The sequence below is a fragment of the Mesoplodon mirus genome (assembly GCF_964341445.2).
Source record: "Mesoplodon mirus genome assembly, chromosome: 4".
Taxonomy (NCBI): domain Eukaryota; kingdom Metazoa; phylum Chordata; class Mammalia; order Artiodactyla; family Ziphiidae; genus Mesoplodon; species Mesoplodon mirus.
Window position 1 is genome coordinate 12,613,204 of NC_138979.1, and position 22,443 is coordinate 12,635,646.

The 22,443-nt window shown below is 38.4% G+C and overlaps 1 protein-coding gene across 1 annotated transcript in view; it reads left to right on the forward strand.

Annotated features, from left to right (window-relative positions):
* The window catches only part of LOC309802829 (uncharacterized protein C10orf67, mitochondrial), a gene marked incomplete at its 5' end in the record, with an annotated part of 117,096 nt that overhangs the window by 77,716 nt on the left and 16,937 nt on the right, over positions 1-22,443 (forward strand). The window contains 4 exons of the mRNA XM_082618719.1: positions 9,076-9,135; positions 9,800-9,882; positions 9,957-10,022; positions 17,979-18,066. Coding sequence (XP_082474845.1) covers positions 9,076-9,135; positions 9,800-9,882; positions 9,957-10,022; positions 17,979-18,066 — 297 coding nt within the window. The remainder of the gene's footprint in view (positions 1-9,075; positions 9,136-9,799; positions 9,883-9,956; positions 10,023-17,978; positions 18,067-22,443) is intronic.

A 22,443-nucleotide genomic window follows, 5' to 3' on the forward strand; every position in this document is an offset into this window, starting at 1 on the left:
CCACTGGATGCTGGCATTGGACTATCAGCCACCCTCTTCAGGTCCAGCTCTTCCAACTTGTCAGTTTCTCCAGCCCTGACCTCTTCAGGTTTCTCTTCAAATCCTAGGGATTAGTTTATATAAATTACAACATATTTCAATTCCCCTTTCTTTAGTAATGTATTTTCGTGGAGGGTGGTACTTAGACTTTCCTTCATGTAATGCCTCAGTTGTAGTCTCCATTCGTTCATCAAAAAACTAAACTAATTAAGGGAAAGCTATTTGTTTCCCCATATTCACCTATTACATATTACTGCTAACTTGCATTTCTGATCAACTTTAGATGACCAAGGATAGCTCACTGAATTGATTTTATGCCAGCCAAATCCAAAGAGTTCTTATGTTTTGTTAGCCTATGCAGCCTTATTAGGGAATCAGGTATACTGATTTTCAGGCTTTTAAAAAATCTTGAAGGATTTTTTAATCCTGAGGATCTCCTTCACTAATTTCTATGTGGGAGACATTCTTCTGTTGACTATATGAATATATATATATATATATATATCCAGAATAGAATAAGGAGTTACCTATAACCAGTGCCATGAAGTGTTATGGAGTCCAGTTAATCCAATGGCTGAAAGCATATGGTGAACCCATACTGTGTTTCATGCCACCAGAGCTGATAGACAGGAGCCTGAACGTCCTAGAGAGTAATTTTGGTGGTCTTTCTCTCTAGTTGAATATATGCAAGTGGATTCTGATTAAGATTCATAACATTTCTGTCTGGTTTACATTAAATAAGGCATAAGTGTATTTTAAAGGTAAATTTTATACTTAAATTAGAAAGGTTTCAATAGTTTTGGATTCTTATACAACCACTGGAATAGCCAGGAGAACATCTATTAGGAAAGCAACAAAAAAAAGATTTCAGACTGAAGCACCCAAGCAGCTTGTTGATAAGAGATCAGTAAGAAGTCATTGCAATTTGTAGGAACCCCTGGAAATCTCCCACCAAATAGCTTAGTCTTCAGCAGTAAAGATAGTGTTTAAGAGTTCTCCAGAAAGTCACTGTGCAACTCATATTTGTCCATTCATCTTGCTCAGAGTGCCTTTGGAGGATCTTTTCCAATGTGTCCATCAAAAGTACAGTTCTTTGGAGTTTCTAACATGTTATATTCTTCAGAAAATTATAATTTAATATAGATATTTTCATGTAACAAAAATGGATATGATTTGCCACGGCAAGGTTTGCATTTGACACCTTCATTTATACCATTTTGGAGCTTTTATTTTTTTTATATATCTAAGTTTCTGTCTGGTATCATCTTCTTTCTTCCTGAAGAACTTCCTTTTGCAGGGATTATAGTGCAAGTCTGCTGGCAACACATTCTCTCAGCTTTTGCTTGTCTGAAAAAAACTTTATTTTGCCTGTATTTTTGACAGATTTTTTTCTGAGTATGGAAGCATGGGTTGACAGTTTCTTTTCTTTAATACTTTGAAGATGTCACTCCCTTATCTTTTGTCTTGCATAGTTTCAGACAAAAAGTCTACTGTATATTTTAACTTTGTTTCTCTGTCTGTAATGTGTCTTTTACTTTGGAATGCCTTTAGAAGTTTCTCTTTCTCTTTGCTTTTCAACAGTTAGACTATAATGTGTTTTGGAGTGTTTGTTGTTCCTCTCTATTTCTTTCTGTCTGTCCTGATGGACTTTCTTGAATTTGGGGTTTGGTGTCTTTCATTAACTCCTTACCATTATCTTTAATTATGTCTCTTGCCCTGTTCTCTCTCCCTTCTCCTTCTGAGATTCTGATTACACGTATGTTAGACCATTTGGTATTGTCCCCAAATTCTTGGGTATTCTGATCATTGATTTTAAACGACTTTTTCCTCTTTGTGTTTCAGTTTGGGGTATTTTTGTGACCTATCTTCAAATTTACTAATTGTTTTCCTCAGCTGTATTGATTAATCAAAGAAATTAATTTCTTCATCTTTTTAAAAAATTTCTAATATTTACATTTGACTTTTTTTTTACATTTTTCAAATCTCTGCTGAAATTATCTATTTATTGTTTGCCATCTATATTGTTCACTTTTTCTCCTAGGTTCTTTAACATTTTAATTATAGTTAAAGTCCTCATCTGATAGTTCCATGATCCATGGGTTATCTTTGAATCTGATTCTGTTGATTGCTTTGTCTCCTGACAATAGGTTCTTTTCCTTTTTGTCTGTCTCATAATTTTCTCTTTTTTTTTTTTTGCGGTACGTGGGCCTCTCAGTGTTGTGGCCTCTCCGTGTTGTGGCCTCTCCCATTGCGGAGCACAGGCTCCGGATGCGCAGGCTCAGCGGCCATGGCTCACGGGCCCAGCCACTCCGTGGCATGTGGGATCTTTCCGGACCGGGGCACGAACCTGTGTCCCCTGCATCGGCAGGCGGACTCTCAACCGCTGCGTCACCAGGGAAGCCCTGTCTCATAATTTTCGATTGAATATCAGTCATCATGTGTAGAATAGTAGAGACTGAAATAAACAGTGTCCACACCTGGAAATGGCATGCCTCTTCCTGTAACAGACTGTTATTGTAAGCGGTAGAGCCAATCTAGCCAAAAGTTGAATTGAGTTTGGTTGTTGCTATGGTTCCTTTTAGTGGGCCACAACCTTGATATTCTTGCGGTGGGTGTGTGCTTAGAATGGGAATGAGGGTAACAGAGTGCTTTTCTCTGTGTGTTGCTCCACCTTTAGCTTTCAGCAGAACTATCCACCTGTGCCACTGAGTAAGTCTCTCTCTATGCTCTTATGCCTTCCTTGGTAATAGACTGCTATTGCTTGGTACTTCACAGGTGAGGGCAGAAAGAGTTCTCTGTTGTTCTAAAGCAAACTTACTCTTTGGGAAGTGCTGTGTGCCTGTGGCTCAGAGGTGGGCTCTCTCAGGATTCCTGCCCCTCCTCCCTGTGGCAGTCTACCTCCACCTTGTATCTGAAGTTGACCTTGGGCAGGAGATACCTGTTTCTTCTGCAATAGGAAACCTCCACTTGGTATTAGTACACTAAGGCCTCCACTAAGGCCTCGTACAATTACTGACGCCTCACCCAGAAGAGGAAAAATCTTCTTTATTTGCCCCCTTGCCATACTATGCCTTCACCTATGCCCTATGAGCGAGAGGCTTTGCTGCCCTCCCCAGCAGTTCAAAACTTTCCTTCCTAGGAAACAAAGCCCTAAGAGAAGGGGATGGGGCTTGATGCCTGACACTTTTCCACTGATCACTTTCTTTGAGTCTGACTGGCCAGAGAGTTTGCTTTCCCTCTCCCAGAGGCTTAAGACTTTTGCTTCTTAGGATAGAAGGTGCTTTTCTCTTAGCAGCAGCTAGTCTTCTCTTCAAGCCTGCACAATCCACGAGTCTCCTGCCCTGCTCTGCCCTCAGCTTTTCGCATGAGCATCTTGTGGGGGATGGGGACAAAAGCTGTGAGTGAGTGTGAACTCACCGTTTAACACGTGCTCCCAGCTACTTCAGACTGCTCTGCTAACCCATACTTGCTCCGCACTACTTTGTATTTTAGCTCATTTTTCTTACCTGCTTGTGTTGCAACTGGCATGGTGCTTCTTCTGCTGTGGATGAGGCTGTGCATGTGTCTCCTCTCTCCTTGGAGGGGCTCACTCCTCTTTGGAATTCAGTTACCTGGTTGTGACCTCAGTTCTCAGATGAGTTCAAGAAAAGTTGTGATTTTGTGGTGTATCTGGATTTGTCTTGTTGTTAGTATGGGAGTGACATTATTTGCGTCCTGTGAGGGAGCCAAATACATATTTACCATTTTCGCCACTTTATTTTTTTATAATTTATTTATTTAATTTATTTATTTTTGGCTGTGTTGGGTCTTCATTGCTGCGTATGGGCTTCTCTAGTTGTGGTAAGCGGGGGCTACTCTTCATTGCAGTGCACGGGCTTCTCATTGTGGTGGCTTCTCTCGTTGTGGAGCATGGGCTCTAGGCACATGGGCTTCAGTAGTTGTGGCACATGAGCTCAGTAGTTGTGGCTCAAGGGCTCTAGAGCGCAGGCTGAGTAGCTGTGGTGCACGGGCTTAGTTGCTCTGCATGTGGGATCTTCCCAGACCGGGGATCCAACCCGTGTCCCCTGCATCGGCAGGCGGACTCTCAACCACTGCGCCACCAGGGGAGCCCTCTTGTCTATTTTTGAAAGAATTTTGAAATTGAATTCTAATAATTTTGTTAGAAGAAAATTCACCAGTGACATATGGAGGTAAATGTTCTGTTTTGCCTTCTGGCTTACACAGTGATCAGTGCCTGACTGCATACAACCTCCTAGTCTATCCTCAGTGTTCTCAATTCTTAAGTCTCTTCTTTCCAGACTGTAAGCACACAGGCCGCTTCTCCTCTCTTCCTATGGTTGCATCACTCTCCCCTCCCCACCCACCACCATGCCAGCTACCACCCGCTGGCACATTACTGGTATTCAAAATTAGTTGTTTGCTTAGAAGGTAATCAGAAAAAAAAATGATAATATGGAAGTCAAGATTAATGACATTTGGGCTTCCCTGGTGGCACAGTGGTTGAGAGTCTGCCTGCCAATGCAGGGGACACGGGTTCGTGCCCCGGTCAGGGAAGATCCCACATACCACGGAGAGGCTGGGCCCGCGAGCCATGGCCGCTGAGCCTGCACGTCTGGAGCCTGTGCCCCGCAATGGGAGAGGCCACAACAGTGAGAGGCCCGCGTATCGGAAAAAAAAAAAAAAAAGATTAATGACGTTTTAGGGACAGAAGATCATCTTTCTTCATGAGTTAGAAACATTGTTTTGATAGAAATATATTTGATGGCTTAAAGGAGAGACTCAAGGAGGCATTAAACCCAGAAGGATCAGCCCAAGTTTCAGAAGAGGGATGTTTGTGGAAATTGGGAGAAATGAAAGAATGTGATGAGTCTTTGATTGACAAGAAAAGGAGAAAGAGGATATGATAAGGAATCTGGTGGATCATATGACAGTTAATAACCATAATTGTACTCCTGTTATTACAAACCTTGGCTGTTGATTCCAAATTTAGATTATATTTATTAAATGTTGGGTGTTTTTTTAACATGTTTTAAGTGCTTAAACTGGGAAATAAATTTAAGGATCAAAACTTTTAAATTTCTGTTGTAAATAAAACATTTCTTAATTTTATAGATTTTTAGCTATAAATATATATACAAATTCAAAAAAAGAGAAATATTTATAATGAATTATGTCTAGTCACAATGTTCGATTATCTTTGTAATTATTTAATTTACATTTTCCTACTTAGGAAGTTATCTCCTTTTCTATTACCACTCATTTTCACCTCTATCTACTGTTTAGCAGTCCAGTGTTTGCACCTGTCAATGAAGTAGCCACATAAAGACCAGCACATGTATTCCAGAGAAAATGGAACGCCAGCAGCTGGCAAAACAAAATGACAGTTTAATGTGGACAGAGCCAGGATTGAATATAACGTGCTGTAGCGGGAGTTGAAAGTTCAACTCAAACTGGAGAGCAAACACTCTAGTCTACATGTGGTGCTTTTTTTTTTAATGAAAAGAGAAGCTATCTTTGTCATTGTCAGAGTATTGTCTTTGGGAGAGATTGAATAATTATTTGCTTTACAGAAGATATGGTTTAGCATGGTTTTATCTCTAGTTATTACAGAGTTGATCATTATATGAGAGTCAGGAAAAAGGAGCCTTGAAAATTGGAACTAATTTTTACTGTATGCAAATTTAAACACAGAATCTCTTTTTTTCTTTTTTAAATTTTTAGTTTTATTTTATTTATTTATTATTTTTGGCCACGTTGGGTCTTCGTTGCTGTGTGCGGGCTTTCTCTAGTTGTGACGAGCGGAGGCTACTCTTCGTTGCGGTGCGTGGGCTTCTCATTGTGGTGGCTTCTCTTGTTGCGGAGCACGGGCTCTAGTCTTCCGTAGTTGTGGCACGCAGGCTCAATATTTGTGGCTCGTGGGTTCAGTAGCTGTGGCTCGCAGGCTCTAGAACACAGGCTCAGTAGTTTTGGTACACGGGCTTAGTTGCTCCGCGACATGCAGGATCTTCCCGGACCAGTGATCGAACCCGTGTCCCCTGCATTGGCAGGCAGATTCTTAACCACTGCGCCACCAGGGAAGTCCCAGAATCTTTTTTTTTTTTAATAAACTTTAAATTACTGATATGACTTCAGATAGAGTGAAATAAATAAATATAAATGTCTTCCTAAGTGGAAACGTATTTTGTTTTGCCAGTTTGTTTTCCTAACTTCCTGTGGATTCGTTTTTAAAATTTGGTTTAGTTTATTCCCGTTAACATACGGGCAAGTGCCCTCCAAAGCTTGGGGCTCTTACTCCCATGATTTCCTTGGTCTACTGTTAACCAAGTGGCAGTGAATTCACTGTGTACTCCTCACGTCCTGGTCAGAGAGGCAGTTCAAGCGGATTGTGCTCTTTGAGAGCAAACAGGTAGAGGGAGCCCCAAAAGTGCATGCCTCCCATGACTTGGGTGACCCCCACGTATTCGAAGCCAAGGGAGGCTAATGATAACCAAGATTCCCGCTGTTTTGTTAAATAGGTGTTGCTAGGCCTCAGGCTTTGTTTTTGGCTAACTTCCTGTCATATGGGCCTTGGGGAGACTGAGTCACTATGCTGGTGGTTGTAGGTGGTAGGTTTCTCTAGGAAGGTGTGCAGACAACCAAGGGAACAATAATCTGGGTAGTTCTAGGACCACCAGAAAGCTCCTCAGGACTGAGGGGACTGATGGAGTAGGAGTTAGAGTTTAGTGAACTAAGGTAAGAGCAGTGGGTTAGGGTCCAAGTTCAGGATTAAGTCCGTGCTGAAAATTCTCCTATCAGCCAGGGGCTAATCAGGAATTATCAGCAGGGAGTTCGTAGATCACCATATAGAAGTTTACATATATTGACGTCATAATGAAGGCAACCACAGTAAGAGCTAAACATTTGCAAATAAAAAATCAGGCATGCGAGGGAAGAGAGAAGGTGGAAGGTAATTCGAATGCTCTGAATTCTTAATCTTTATTTGTGGGGAGTCCAAACAATAAAGGCTACTGTTCATTTATAATGATAATGACGAGAGAAACTAAAACAAAACCAAACCCTTGGCTTCTGGGAAGTGAGAGTTTTATGTTCACGTATACTATCTGCAGTTTATTTTTAAAATATGTGTGTGCATTCTCTATCACTAAAAATCTAAAGTGACAGGGATGGTGAAATCAATAGGTTAGTGTATAGAAGTAAATGGTAATATGTGTGACGTGCCTGACCCATAGTAGGCACTCAAAAACTTATAACTTTTATGGCTGTTACTTACAAATTTTGTTACATGGCAGCTAATGTCAGCTGGGTTCTCTCTGCCCCTTCAGATATAAGTAAAGTTGGCTCAAACCCACATTCTGTGCTTTGTGGCAGCCGAAAACGTGTCCACTTGTTTCTCCAGACGCCCATGGCATCTTCTGGTGGTTGTTGCTATGTCTGGGCTCCTTCTTACACTGAAACGAGTCCATTTCTGAGTCCCATTGCACTCTGTGTCATCCCAGCTCACACTTTGTTGAATCAGACACTGAATTCAACCCAATTCTGTGGTTGCTACTAAAACCACTCACTCACAGGACACCTTTAGTTGGACGAGGTTGAAGAAGGTGAGTAACAGGGACAGTCTGCATCACCAAGATGCCATTTCACATTGAATATTGGACATCACCCCTGGGCACTGGGCACTTGTGGCTTCACCACACACTAGCAGCTCCAGCCTTGGGGTCCTGCCTGGCCATTCTCTTCTTTTCTAGCTCTTCTCAGCCCTCACTTCTGATTGCTCCAGGGAGCTCTGGGTTCCTTTTACTTTATTCTGAAGACCTGGCTCCAGACCCTGCGTGGCAGAGCCCACCCCATCTGTTGCCCCCATGATGGGCAACAGATCAAAAGCTTTTGGGTCACAGAACCCACTGGAGAAGGTAGTGGTGGTAATAAGAAGCACCTTTTGCTGTCTGTGTTCTGTAGAGGAATATAAGAATAGCTAATCAAGCAGGTTTTTTTTTTTTTTTTTTTTTTTTTTCTTTTTGCGGTATGCGGGCCTCTCACTGTTGTGGCCTCTCCCGTTGCGGAGCACAGGCTTCGGATGCGCAGGCTCAGCGGCCATGGCTCACGCGACCAGCCGCGCCGCGGCACGTAGGATCCTCCCAGACCGGGGCACGAACCCGTATCCCCTGCATCGGCAGGCGGACTCTCAACCACTGCGCCACCAGGGAGGCCCCAAGCAGGTTTTTATATTCAGTATATTTTCTCATTGCCATCTGCTCTCTGCATCATTCAAGAGGAATAGTAGTGAAAATTCGTCTTAATTATCATTTAAAATAAAAGTTTATTTATTTATTATTAAATAAATGAGCAAACGAATGCATTAAAATCTAAAAAACAAAAAAGTGCAATATGTGATTTACTTAACCATTTTGAAATGCAGTGTTTTTATACCTATAACTGGGATTCATTAGACTTAATCCAAAAGATAGTTGAGAAAAATAAAATAAAAGGTTTTTTTTAAGCTTGTGACTTCACTGGGTAATAACTGCCCACTTCATTAAAAAAAAAAGTGTAATGGTAAAATTTGACCCATATATAATTACAAAGTAATGCATTTAAAAAACAAAGAGTAGGGCTTCCCTGGTGGCGCAGTGGTTGGGAGTCCGCCTGCCGATGCAGGGGACGCGGGTTCGTGCCCGGTCCGGGAGGATCCCACGTGCCGTGGAGCGGCTGGGCCCGTGAGCCATGGCCGCTGAGCCTGCGTGTCCGGAGCCTGTGCTCCACAGCGGGAGAGGCTGCAGCAGTGAGAGGCCCGCGTACCACACACACACAAAAAAAAACAGTAGTGGGAAGGTTGGTTTTAATGGGATGTAATTGTCCAATTGCAAATGCAGTGTATAAACACTGAGTCTTGTAAATTAAATGAGGCAGTCAAGACCCCTATGGGACTAGGGTTGGCATATTTTTAGTCTCATTTGCCTTTCTCTAAGCTGCAGAAAAACCACATCTTTATGCATTGACTAGAAATGTTATACTTGCCTTGGTTTATTTTCTTTCCAGGTTAGACATGGAATACCTGCTGCAATGCATAGAGAAAAAGCGAGACTATCAGTGGCTAAGGTATAATAATGACTAATATGACCCTTATTATTAACTTAAATATGGTTTATATTGATGCTGACTGTCCTTAGAGAGGAGCAATGACTTTGAAAGCTACACCAAGAATCAGTCTAATGAAGAGACAGAGGACCTGATTGCCTCTCTAGTATGATTCTGGGGTACATCCCTGCCACACCCGAAGAAATCTCATTCATGACATGCCTACAATTCCACTGTTACAGATTTCATTCCTTTGCCAAAACTTTGTCCCCTTGTAAAGTAGAAACAATACTGAGAAATGGCATACAGTTCTAATGTGATTGAGTTGGTCAGATCCTTTCCTGAGAACAGTTTTGATAGAAAGAGGAAATAGAGTAACTGGGGGCAGCTGCTGCTATGATGAAGAGATTTAGAAAAAGTGATACATGGTAGGGGGGAGGGGTGATGAAGATAAATTTTGGTTACTTGGTAATATTGTCTCACACTGGCTGCTTTGAAGTGAATCATTTACAGGAAATGGAGGCATGGGATCTTAAATTCTTGCAGTTTATGGGAATTTGCAAGTAAATATAACTCATTGTTCCATCAAATTTTTGATGATAGTTAGAATATGCATGCTATTTAATAGAAATAAACTTTCAGATTTACGGTATAATTAACTCTGTGATGTATTTTCTATTGAAAGATTGAAGAAGAGAAACGTGGTTTGGAAGAGCAAATAGAAATGTTAAAGGCTAAGTTAGAGAAAGAGAAAAAGAAGTTGGAGAGGTACTGGTAATAGTAATTCATAATTGTTCATTTGCAGCTAATATGATATTTAACCACCTATAAATTTATTACAGGGTTAAGAAGGAATCAGATCAGATCAACAAAAACTGGGAAAAGAAATTCTTAATTCTCAGGAACAGGTATAGTGTGGTGATATATACAAATTCTATTTGTAAAAATGCGACTAATCGTCTTTTAAGGAAATTGGGAGCCTTGCATTTTTCTGTATATATTAACTAATATGAAATGCCCTCACATACCTCTTTCAAGAGTTGCAAAATAACTGACCTAAAAAAGAAGAGTAGTCAAAGTCAAAAAAAAAAACAACAAAAAAAGAGTAGTCAAAGTCACTTCAAAGAAAAACTAATTCAAAACTGTTTTATTCCTGATCTCAGTGTTTCAAATTTAAATCATAGACAGGATGGACAGACTCTCTTTTTTTTTTTAGATTTTTTTAATTAGTTTCTGCTTTATAACAAAGTGAATCAGTCATACATATACATCTGTTCCCACATCCCTTCCCTCTTGCGTCTCCCTCCCTCCCACCCTCCCTATCCCACCCCTCCAGGCGGTCACAAAGCACTGAGCTGATCTCCCTGTGCTATGCGGCTGCTTCCCACTATCTATCTACCTTACGTTTGGTACTGTATATATGTCCATGCCTCTCTTTCGCTTTGTCACAGCTTACCCTTCCCCCTCCCCATATCCTCAAGTCCATTCTCACGTAGGTCTGTGTCTTTATTCCTGTTTTACCCCTAGGTTCTTCATGACATTTTTTTTTCTTAAATTCCATATATATGTGTTAGCATATGGTATTTGTCTTTCTCTTTCTGACTTTCTTCACTCTGTATGACAGACTCTAGGTCTATCCACCTCATTACAAATAGCTCAGTTTCGTTTCTTTTTATGGCTGAGTAATATTCCATTGTATATATGTGCCACATCTTCTTTATCCATTCATCCGATGATGGACACTTAGGTTGTTTCCATCTCCGGGCTATTGTGAATAGAGCTGCAATGAACATTTTGGTACATGTCTCTTTTTGAATTATGGTTTTCTCAGGGTATATGCCTAGTAGTGGAATTGCTGGGTCACATGGTAGTTCTATTTTTAGTTTTTTAAGGAACCTCCATACTGTTCTCCATAGTGGCTGTACCCATTCACATTCCCACCAGCAGTGCAAGAGTGTTCCCTTTTTTCCACACCCTCTCCAGCATTTATTGTTTCTAGATTTCTTGATGATGGCCATTCTGACTGGTGTGAGATGATATCTCATTGTAGTTTTGATTTGCATTTCTCTAATGATTAATGATGTTGAGCATTCTTTCATGTGTTTGTTGGCAATCTATATATCTTCTTTGGAGAAATGCCTGTTTAAGTCTTCTGCCCATTTTTGGATTGGGTTGTTTGTTTTTTTGCTATTGAGCTGCATGAGCTGTTTATAAATTTTGGAGATTAATCCTTTGTCAGTTGCTTCATTTGCAAATATTTTCTCCCATTCTGAGGGTTGTCTTTTGGTCTTGTTTATGGTTTCCTTTGCTGTGTAAAAGCTTTGAAGTTTCATTAGGTCCCATTTGTTAATCTTTGTTTTTATTTCCATTTCTCTGGGAGGTGGGTCCAAAAGGATCTTGCTGTGATTTATGTCATAGAGTGTTCTGCCTATGTTTTCCTCTAAGAGTTTGATAGTGTCTGGCCTTACATTTAGGTCTTTAATCCATTTTGAGCTTATTTTTGTGTATGGTGTTAGGGAAGGATCTAATCTCATACTTTTACACGTCCCTGTCCAGTTTTCCCAGCACCACTTATTGAAGAGGCTGTCCTTTCTCCACTGTACATTCCTGCCTCCTTTATCAAAGATAAGTTGACCATATGTGCGTGGGTTTATCTCTGGGCTTTCTATCCTGTTCCATTGATCTATCTTTCTGTTTTTGTGCCAGTACCACACTGTCTTGATTACTGTAGCTTTGTAGTATAGTCTGAAGTCAGGGAGCCTGATTCCTCCAGCTCTGTTTTTCGTTCTCAAGATTGCTTTGGCTATTCGGGGTCTTTTGTTTTTCCAAACAAATTTTGAAATTTTTTGTTCTAGTTCTGTGAAAAATGCCAATGGTAGTTTGATAGGGATTGCATTGAATCTGTAGATTGCTTTGGGTAGTAGAGTCATTTTCACAATATTGATTCTTCCAATCCAGGAGCATGGTATATCTCTCCATCTATTTGTATCATCTTTAATTTCTTTCATCAGTGTCTTATAATTTTCTGCATACAGGTCTTTTGTCTCCTTAGGTAGGTTTATTCCTAGATATTTTATTCTTTTTGTTGCAATGGTAAATGGGAGTGTTTTCTTGATTTCACTTTCAGATTTTTCATCATTAGTGTACAGGAATGCCAGAGATTTCTGTGCATTAATTTTGTATCCTGCTACTTTACCAAATTCATTGATTAGCTCTAGTAGTTTTCTGGTAGCATCTTTAGGATTCTCTATGTATAGTATCATGTCATCTGCAAACAGTGACAGCTTTACTTCTTCTTTTCCAATTTGGATTCCTTTTATTTCCTTTTCTTCTCTGATTGCTGTGGCTAAAACTTCCAAAACTATGTTGAATAAGAGTGGTGAGAGTGGGCAGCCTTGTCTTGTTTCTGATCTTAGTGGAAATGGTTTCAGTTTTTCACCATTGAGGACGATGTTGGCTGTGGGTTTGTCATATATGGCCTTTATTATGTTGAGGAAAGTTCCCTCTATGCCTACTTTCTGCAGGGTTTTTATCATAAATGGGTGTTGAATTTTGTCGAAAGCTTTCTCTGCATCTATGGAGATTATCATATGGTTTTTCCCCTTCAATTTGTTAATATGGTGTATCACGTTGATTGATTTGCATATATTGAAGAATCCTTGCATTCCTGGAATAAACCCCACTTGATCATGGTGTATGATCCTTTTAATGTGCTGTTGGATTCTGTTTGCTAGTATTTTGTTGAGGATTTTTGCATCTATGTTCATCAGTGATATTGGCCTGTAGTTTTCTTTCTTTGTGACATCCTTGCCTTGTTTTGGTATCAAGGTGATGGTGGCCTCGTAGAATGAGTTTGGGAGTGTTCCTTCCTCTGCTATATTTTGGAAGAGTTTGAGAAGGATAGGTGTTAGCTCTTCTCTAAATGCTTGATAGAATTCGCCTGTGAATCCATCTAGTCCTGGGCTTTTGTTTGTTGGAAGATTTTTAATCACAGTTTCAATTTCAGTGCTTGTGATTGGTCTATTCATATTTTCTATTTCTTCCTGATTCAGTCTTGGCAGGTTGTGCATTTCTAAGAATTTGTCCATTTCTTCCAGGTTGTCCATTTTATTGGCATAGAGTTGCTTGTAGTAATCTCTCATCTTTTGTATTTCTGCAGTGTCAGTTGTTACTTCTCCTTTTTCATTTCTAATTCTATTGATTTGAGTCTTCTCTCTTTTTTTCTTGTTGAGTCTGGCTAATGGTTTATCAATTTTGTTTATCTTCTCAAAGAACCAGCTTTTAGTTTTATTGATCTTTGCTATCGTTTCCTTCATTTCTTTTTCATTTATTTCTGATCTGATTTTTATGATTTCTTTCCTTCTGCTAACTTTGGGATGCTTTTGTTCTTCTTTCTCTAATTGCTTTAGGTGCAGGGTCAGGTTGTTTACTCGAGATGTTTCCTGTTTCTTAAGGTGGGATTGTATTGCTATAAACTTCCCCCTTAGAACTGCTTTTGCTGCGTCCCATAGGTTTTGGGTGGTCGTGTCTCCATTGTCATTTGTTTCTAGGTATTTTTTAATTTCTTCTTTGATTTTTTCAATGATCACTTCGTTATTGAGTAGTGTATTGTTTAGCCTCCATGTGTTTGTATTTTTTACAGATCTCTTCCTGTAATTGATGTCTAGTCTCATAGCACTGTGGTCGGAAAAGATACTTGATACAATTTCAATTTTCTTAAATTTACCAAGGCTTGATTTGTGACCCAAGATATGATCTATCCTGGAGAATGTTCCATGAGCACTTGAGAAAAATGTGTATTCTGTTGTTTTTGGATGGAATGTCCTATAAATATCAATTAAGTCGATCTTGTTTAATGTATCATTTAAAGCTTGTGTTTCCTTATTTATTTTCATTTTGGATGATCTGTCCATTGGTGAAAGTGGGGTGTTGAAGTCCCCTACTATGAGTGTGTTACTGTCGATTTCCCCTTTTATGGCTGTTAGTATTTGCCTTATGTATTGAGGTGCTCCTATGTTGGGTGCATAAATATTTACAATTGTTATATCTTCTTCTTGGATCGATCCCTTGATCATTATGTAGTGTCCTTCTTTGCCTCTTCTATTAGTCTTTATTTTAAAGTCTATTTTGTCTGATATAAGAATTGCTACTCCAGCTTTCTTTTGATTTCCATTTGCATGGAATATCTTTTTCCATCCCCTTACTTTCAATCTGTATGTGTCTCTAGGTCTGAAGTGGGTCTCTTGTAGACAGCATATATATGGGTCTTGTTTCTGTATCCATTCAGCCAATATGTATCTTTTGGTTGGGAGCATTTAGTCCATTTACATTTAAGGTAATTATTGATATGTATGTTCCTATTCCCATTTCCTTAATTGTTTTGGGTTCGTTATTGTAGGTCTTTTCCTTCTCTTGTGTTTCTTACCTAGAGAAGTTCCTTTAGCATTTGTTGTAAAGCTGGTTTGGTAGTGCTGAACTCTCTCAGCTTTTGCTTGTCTGTAAAGGTTTTAATTTCTCCATCAAATCTGAATGAGATCCTTGCTGGGCAGAGTAATCTTGGTTGAAGTTTTCTCTCCTTCATCACTTTAATTATGTCCTGCCACTCCCTTCTGGCTTGTAGAGTTTCTGCTGAGAGATCAGCTGTTAACCTGATGGGGATTCCCTTGTGTGTTATTTGTTGTTTTTCCCTTGCTGCTTTTAATATGATTTCTTTGTGTTTAATTTTTGACAGTTTGATTAATATGTGTCTTGGCGTATTTCTCCTTGGATTTATTCTGTATGGGACTCTCTGTGCCTCCTGGACTTGATTAACTATTTCCTTTCCCATATTAGGGAAGTTTTCAACTATAATCTCTTCAAATATTTTCTCAGTCCCTTTCTTTTTCTCTTCTTCTTCTGGAACCCCTATAATTCGAATGTTGGTGCATTTAATGTTGTCCCAGAGGTCTCTGAGACTGTCCTCAGTTCTTTTCATTCTTTTTTCTTTATTTTTCTCTGCAGCAGTTATTTCCACTATTTTATCTTCCATGTCACTTATCCGATCTTCTGCCTCAGTTATTCTGCTATTGATCCCATCTAGAGTATTTTTCATTTCAGTTTGTGTTTTTAATCGATGCTTGATTCATCTTTAGTTCTTCTAGGTCCTTGTTAACTGTTTCTTGCATTTTGTCTATTCTATTTCCAAGATTTTGGATCTTGGAAATAGAATCTTGGATCATCTTTACTATCATTATTCTGAATTCTTTTTCAGGTAGACTGCCTATTTCCTCTTCATTTGTTAGGTCTGGTAGGTTTTTATCTTGCTCCTTCACCTGCTGTGTCTTTTTCTGTCTTCTCATTTTGCTTATGTTACTGTGTTTGGGGTCTCCTTTTTGGAGGCTGCAGATTCGTAGTTCCCGTTGTTTTTGGTGTCGGACAGACTCTCTTGATACCTGGTTTAATCGGGCCTACACAGTCATCTTCCTCCGTAGGGCTATTAAAACATTTCCGTTCATTTGCACATGATAATATTTATCTTCAGATATAGAGACCTGAATGAGTGAGGGAGCACGCCATGTGATTATCTGGAAGAGACTTCCAGGTGAAGGAACAACACTTGCAGAGATCCTGGGGTGGGGGTTTGCTTGTGTGTTCAAGGACAGTGAGGAAGCCAGGTGGCTGGAGAGACGTGAGCAGGGAGGGACGAGTGGTATAAGAGCTCAGTGAGGTAGAACATTTTGGGTTTTGCTCTGAGATGGGAAATCACTAGAAGCTTTGTTTTTAATTGATAAGAAAAATTTCTCTTTTACATGCCTACTGGGTCATTACCACACCTAATAAAGTTAGCAATATAAATCCTTTACTACTACTTATTGACCAAATCTTATTCAAATTCCTTGATTATCTCAAGGGAATCTTTTACAGTTGTTTGATTAAATCGGGATTCACGGTAGGTGGACCACTGCATTTGGGTGTTATATCCTTTAAATCTTTTTGTTTTTTTTCTATGATGGTCCCACTTACGTCCCTGTTCTTTCCAGCCCACTGATTTGCTAGAGAAATATGCTCATTTGTTATGTAGAATGTCCCCCATTCTGGATTTGACTAAGTGTTTATGTGCACATGTGTATGTATGTGTGGTGTCATCTAGCATGTTCTTCTATCTCTGTATCTTACAAACTGATCTTTAAATCCAGAGAGTTGATTAGACTCAGGTTCAATATTTTAGGCAAGACTATTTCACTCGAACTACTATGCAATTCCTATGCATCGCATCATAGGGCACATAGTGTCTGGCTATATTATTTTAATCAAGTGTTATCAGGCTAATTCATGTATTTTAAGGTTCATCACTGACCTTTCTCCAAATAATTTTAACATCCATCAATGATCACAAACCATGATCCAAGATTTCATTAGGGTTACAAATTGGTGATACCTTAATTTTATCTTTCCTTCTGCATTTCTTAGCTAAATTCTATTAAAGAAAAAGTTTTCCCCACTGCTTACCCTGAAATATAGTTTCAGACAAGATAAGGCAAGGTAAATGCTTGATCCAATATTTACCAATATTCAGAATACCCTAAAACCTCACTGAAGAGTCTTGAACTGAGGAAAGACCCAATGATCTGACGTCTTAAAAGAATTATGACTTGTGTTGATAAAAGGCCATAGGGAAGCCAAAGGAAAAGCAGGGAGAAAAGTTAAGAGCTCCAGAAAGAATAAACCCCTCTTAGGCAAAACATGATGGTGATTTGACTGGGATGGGAGACCTGGAGCTGTTGAGAAATGATTAAATTGGGGATATATTTTGAAAGTAGGATGTATTGAAAGATTGGAGATAAGGTGGGAAAGAAAGAAGTCAAAGATGACTGCAAGGATTTTACCTAAACAACGGGAAAGATGGAGTTGCCTTCAACTGAAGCAAGCAAGTACATTTTGGCGGGAAATCAATTTTGATTTAAGGTGCCTTTAGTCACTTAAGGGTAGAGGTCTAGTGGCAGTGATGAGAATATGAGTCTGGAGTTCAGAAGAAAGTTTAGGCTGGGGGCATAAATTTGGGATGCATTAGTATAGATGGTATTTAAAGCCATGGGATTAAATGAGATCAGCTAAGAATGAGTGTTGGAGAAAAATAGAGAGATACAAGGATTGAGTTCTAATACTTGGTAATAACTGACTTTCAGATGCTTTTTTTGGATCTGATGTTTTCCTTCTAAAGGACGTCCCTCTTTTGTGAACTCTTTTCATCTTTTGCTTTCTTGTTGGCTTGTGAAATTTATTTGTGTATTCTTATTTTTAATTCCTTATCAATTTTAGATGTTACAAATACCTTTTCCTAGTCTATGAACTTTGTGTATGCTGACCTTTATTGTACAGAAATTCTTAATTTTTATCCATCAATATTTTTGCCTTAGGTGTGTTTAGAAAGTCTTTCTCCATCTCCACTAAAATATTCTCCCACGTTTTTAGACAAGCCTTCTTGATTTACCTCTCATATTTAGGTCTTTACTCCAGTCCTTTCCGGATTGGGTTGTGGTGCCACTTTGGTCACATACTATGTTCTAGTACATTCCCGAATCTGTTTCAGTGTTCCTATTCTATTCCATTTATTTTTCCTTTCCAAACTGTTTTTATACTATGATTTTTGTGGTATATGTTAATATCTAGTATGGCTACTCCCTCCTATTTGCTTTTCAGGACTGGAAAATACATAATTTTAAAAATCAAAGAGTGATAAGTTCATACTAATATTTTTAAATTTTTACTTATATCTCCTTGCTCTGACACTGAACATTCTAGTTTCTAATCACAAGAACATAATACCGATTTGCTCTTTCCTATAACTTCTGTTCATTTTAATTCCACTGCTTCTTTTATTTCAGCTTTCACGTCCTTAAGAACGAGATGTTTACTAGACACGCATTGTTCCGTCAGTTTGCAGTGCTGGCTGACACATCCTTCAATTATGTTGTAAGTACACACTGGCTAGACGCTCTTTGTCTCTTTGATGATACCTGTTACGTTTCTTTCTGAAGTTAACATTTTTTGAACCCCTCACCTTAGAGGCTCTGGAGATAGTACATGAATCACTCTGCTGAATGCTGATGGCATAAGACAGAGTGTCTGAACCCAAAGAGCTCAATCCAGTGTGAGACATAGATGTGTAAACAAATTGTTACCACACAGTATGGTTGAGCTATAATGGAGGCAAGTGAAAATTTCAGAGGAGGGGGACTCATTTCCCCAGGAGGCATTTATCAACCTGACCATTTGTGTGCGTGGATGGAATGTAGGAACTATCACAGCTCAAGATCCAAGTATCCAGTCACTTCCAAATGGAAAAAGGAGGTAAAAGAATCTGTTCCTAGTACCAAGCCATTCGTTTTCATACTAGAAGTCACCTGTAGATAAAGCCCAATTCTAAAATAGACTTTTTTTGGAAATTGAAGTATAGTTGATTTACAATATTGTGTTAGTTTCTGGTGTACAGCAAAGTGATTCAGTTGTATATATATATACACACACATATATATACACACATATATATACACATACACACATATATATATACATAACTGAATATATATATGTTCTTTTTCAGATTCTTTTCCATTATAGGTTTTTACAAGATAATGAATATAGTTCCCTGTGCTATACAGTAGGTCCTTGTTGTTTATCTATTTTATATATACTAGTGTGTATCTGTTTAGTCCCAAACTCCTAATTTATCCCTTTCCTTTTCCCCCTTTGGTAACCATAAATTTGTTTTCTATGTCTGTGAGCCTATATCTGTTTTGTAAATACGTTCATTTGTATTATTTTTTTAGATTCCACATATAAGTGATATCATATGATATAAAATAGACTATTTTTAAAACTGTTTACTTAATGTTTTCACTTGGGAGTTGTAATTGTAAAGGCAAATGATGACCAGTGTAGAAAGATAATCAATAAATTGCACCCAATCAGTTGCTTAACATACTATAAATGCTACTGAGAAACTGCTACACAGCTAAGTGTTCTGAGGACAAATCAGGTTTGTGGAAAAAGTCACAAGAAATATAAATTTTGGTTTCCTGCTTCAAGAGGCTTACAATCTAAAATCACTTTCTTTTTAAAATTTTTCCCACAATTTTCACTTTAAGACAGTTTTCTAACTCCAAGTTGCTGCAAGAGATCAAAGAACTTAAGAACATTGGCAAGATAATATTATTTCTAATTTTTAACTAAATTTACATAGCAATAAGAACCTTGCTGAGGATCTTAATAATTGACTCCCCTGAAATGTTCCAAAACTGGTCTACATAGATGGGAATATATGAAGTCTCTTTCTTCTCCTTTTTGTTTTTTCTCTTCTCAACTGAAGGTTACAACTTTAATTGGAGTAATCCTCATTTTAGATATTTAATCAGCTGGACAAATAAAATATTGGAGGACCCAGGAGAATGCTGTGCTACTCAAAAAGCAGGCTTTTTAAGGATTATCTGGTAAAATTTTCTGGTCCAAATTTGAATTGTCCAGGCTTTACGACACAGACTTCTAACATCTCAAAATCATTCCAGTCCAAGCATAGTAATAGATCCAGTTTTTTCTTGAGAGAAATCTTGGCCCTGCCTCAGATGTTCATGCAATCTGTCTTCCTATGGAGGAGAGATGGACTCTATGTAGTCGAGAATCCATCTGTGTGCCACTACTTATTTGGGATTCAGGCTCATGAATCCGTATCTATATAGCTACACAGTATATATGCACTCAAGACACTCATCAAAGTGGACAGCGAATATTTAAGAAAACTAGACAGAGGGAAGGGGAGAGAGTGATGAGTGAATGAGGGAATGAACTTTGGGTAAACCAACATTTTCCCTTGGCTCCCTATACTCTAGTCACTTGTCCATTCACAGATATTTGAGTACAAATATGTACCAAGAAGCATGCTTGGGTTGCAAATGTCATCTCCCAGTTTGTGGACAAGGTTTTGGTGTCTTTTCATAAATAAATGTTCTTAATCTCAATGTTAGTTTAATAATATTTTCCTTTCTGCCTTTATTTTTTTTCTGTATTTAAGAAAACCTTTAATCAAAAATATATTCTTCTCTAATGTATGCAAATGTCAAATCACTATGTCGTACACCTGAAACTAACATAATTTTGTCAACTATATTTCAATAATTTAAAAAAACCTAAAAAACAAAAAATATTTTCTTCTCTATAAACTTAAAATTTTTTTCTTGTTTTGCCTTTCATATTTAGAGGTTTAATCCACCTAGATTTGATATTAGTGTACAGAACGGTAGATATCTGATTTCATTTTCTTTTAATATAGATAATCAGCAGATCTAGCACCATTTATTAAAAATTCCATCTTCTCCCCTGATACATAATTCCACCCATTATATATTATAGTAAGGGCTCATATATGTATGAGTCTGTTTCTGTCTATTCTGTCCTACTGTTCTATTTGTCTGTTCTCGCATCAATGTGACACTGGTTTAATATCTATACCTTTATTATAAATCTTTTTCTGATAAAACAAATACTCCTGCCCTGATGTTCTTCAAGAATGCCTTGGCTTTATTGGATCTTTACATTTCCATATAAACTTTAGAATCAGATTGTCAATATTCACAGTATTAAAAAAACCCCATAAGAAACAAATTAAAAATTCTATTGGGATTTTGATTAGAAGTGCATTAAATCTATAGATCAGTTTCGGCACAGTTGGCACCTTTTAGGTGCTGAATCGTCTAATCCATAAACAAGTCATAGCTTTTGTTGACAATATTATGTTAGTTTGCATTTTATCTCCGCCGATTCTTTTCCAGAGACTTTTGTCAGTAGTTTCTAGAGGTCGTATATTCTTATACTCTATTGTTGGGGACAGCAAGCTTAATGAAGTTTTCATCTAGATCTCATAATAGGTCACTTTTTAAAGAATATAGTTCTGATTTCAGGATACTGTTTCTTTAACTGACTCTACAGTTTTTTCATAGTCCCTGTTTTATTTACTCTTCTCTCTCATCCTTGACAGGGTGAGATGTGTTGAAACCCAGTGTTATCAACTGCATTCTCTTGTGTGTTGCTCAAATCTCCCTTTTACATTTCAGCTGGAAGGCAGGTTGATATGCACAGCCCCTATTTCTGACCCCAACTTCAGCAGATTTTACCTTTTTCAGCCCTGTCAGAGAGGTGGTATTTTCTTCTACACCCACGGTATGAAACAATGGAGTACATTGGAACTTAAATTCTCAGCAGTCATGCATTGAACACTGGCTTCTTTTACCATCTTTATGAAAGACTTGAAGGCAGTAAGGAAAGAACCATGTGTATATTTAAAAGAGTTTTCTAGACAGCGAAAGAACCATCAGAAGACTCTAAGACAGAAGTGTGCCTGGCATGTTTGAGAAACAACAAAACATCCAGTGTGGCTGGAGCAGAGTGAGCAACGAGAGAGAACAGGAATAAATATGGTTAAAGGGATAATAGGACTTTGATTTTTTTTCTATTACTCTGAGTAAAATTGGGAGCGTTTCAGAGTTTTCAGCAGAGCAGTAAGACAATCTCACTAACATTTTAAAGGGACAACTCTGGCAGCTATGGAGGCCAGGGGCAGGGAAAGAAGCAGATTAGGAAGCTATTGAGGTGATGCTGGTAAGAGATGGTGTGACTTGGACCACCTTAGGAGAGCAGATGGGCAAAATGGGGCCGACACATGCCTGGAGTACTATGTAGTACTCTGCGGTGCTAGATTTTATGTATATGCAGCAAAATGGATGGACCTTAAAAGCATAGTACTTAGTGAAATTCCTTTGTACATAGTCCTTAGTGAAAGAAGTGGAACACACAAGATATGCTGTTTTTCACCCAGAATCTAAGATGTGCTCAACATCGGTTCAAGATTTTATAAGATTCTAAAAGAGAAAAAGTGCTGCCAATCTTACTGTGATGCTCCATCTATTGTCAGATGCATCCTGATTTTAGGGATGTTAAAATATCAGAAGGCTATGCCGTAGAATCAACAAAACAGGATATCACATAATACCATTAGCACAAATTAAAATACATGCACAAAATTGCATATTTTTGCAAGAATGTATTCAAATAAAAGATAAAAATAAATATTTAAATGGTTTATTTGGTGAGAGGAACAAAAACAGAGTGGGAGCAAGCTGTGGGGAAATAGAAAAATGCGTGCAAACACACTTACATGTATGTGTGTATACACACATACAAACCAACAAGAGAGAAGCCTTGAGTAGGGAGAACGTCACATAAATTTCCAGGGTGCATCCATGGACCTCAGACCTCTTTTTGATAATCATGCTTGGTGTACTTTTGGTCCTTTTCACT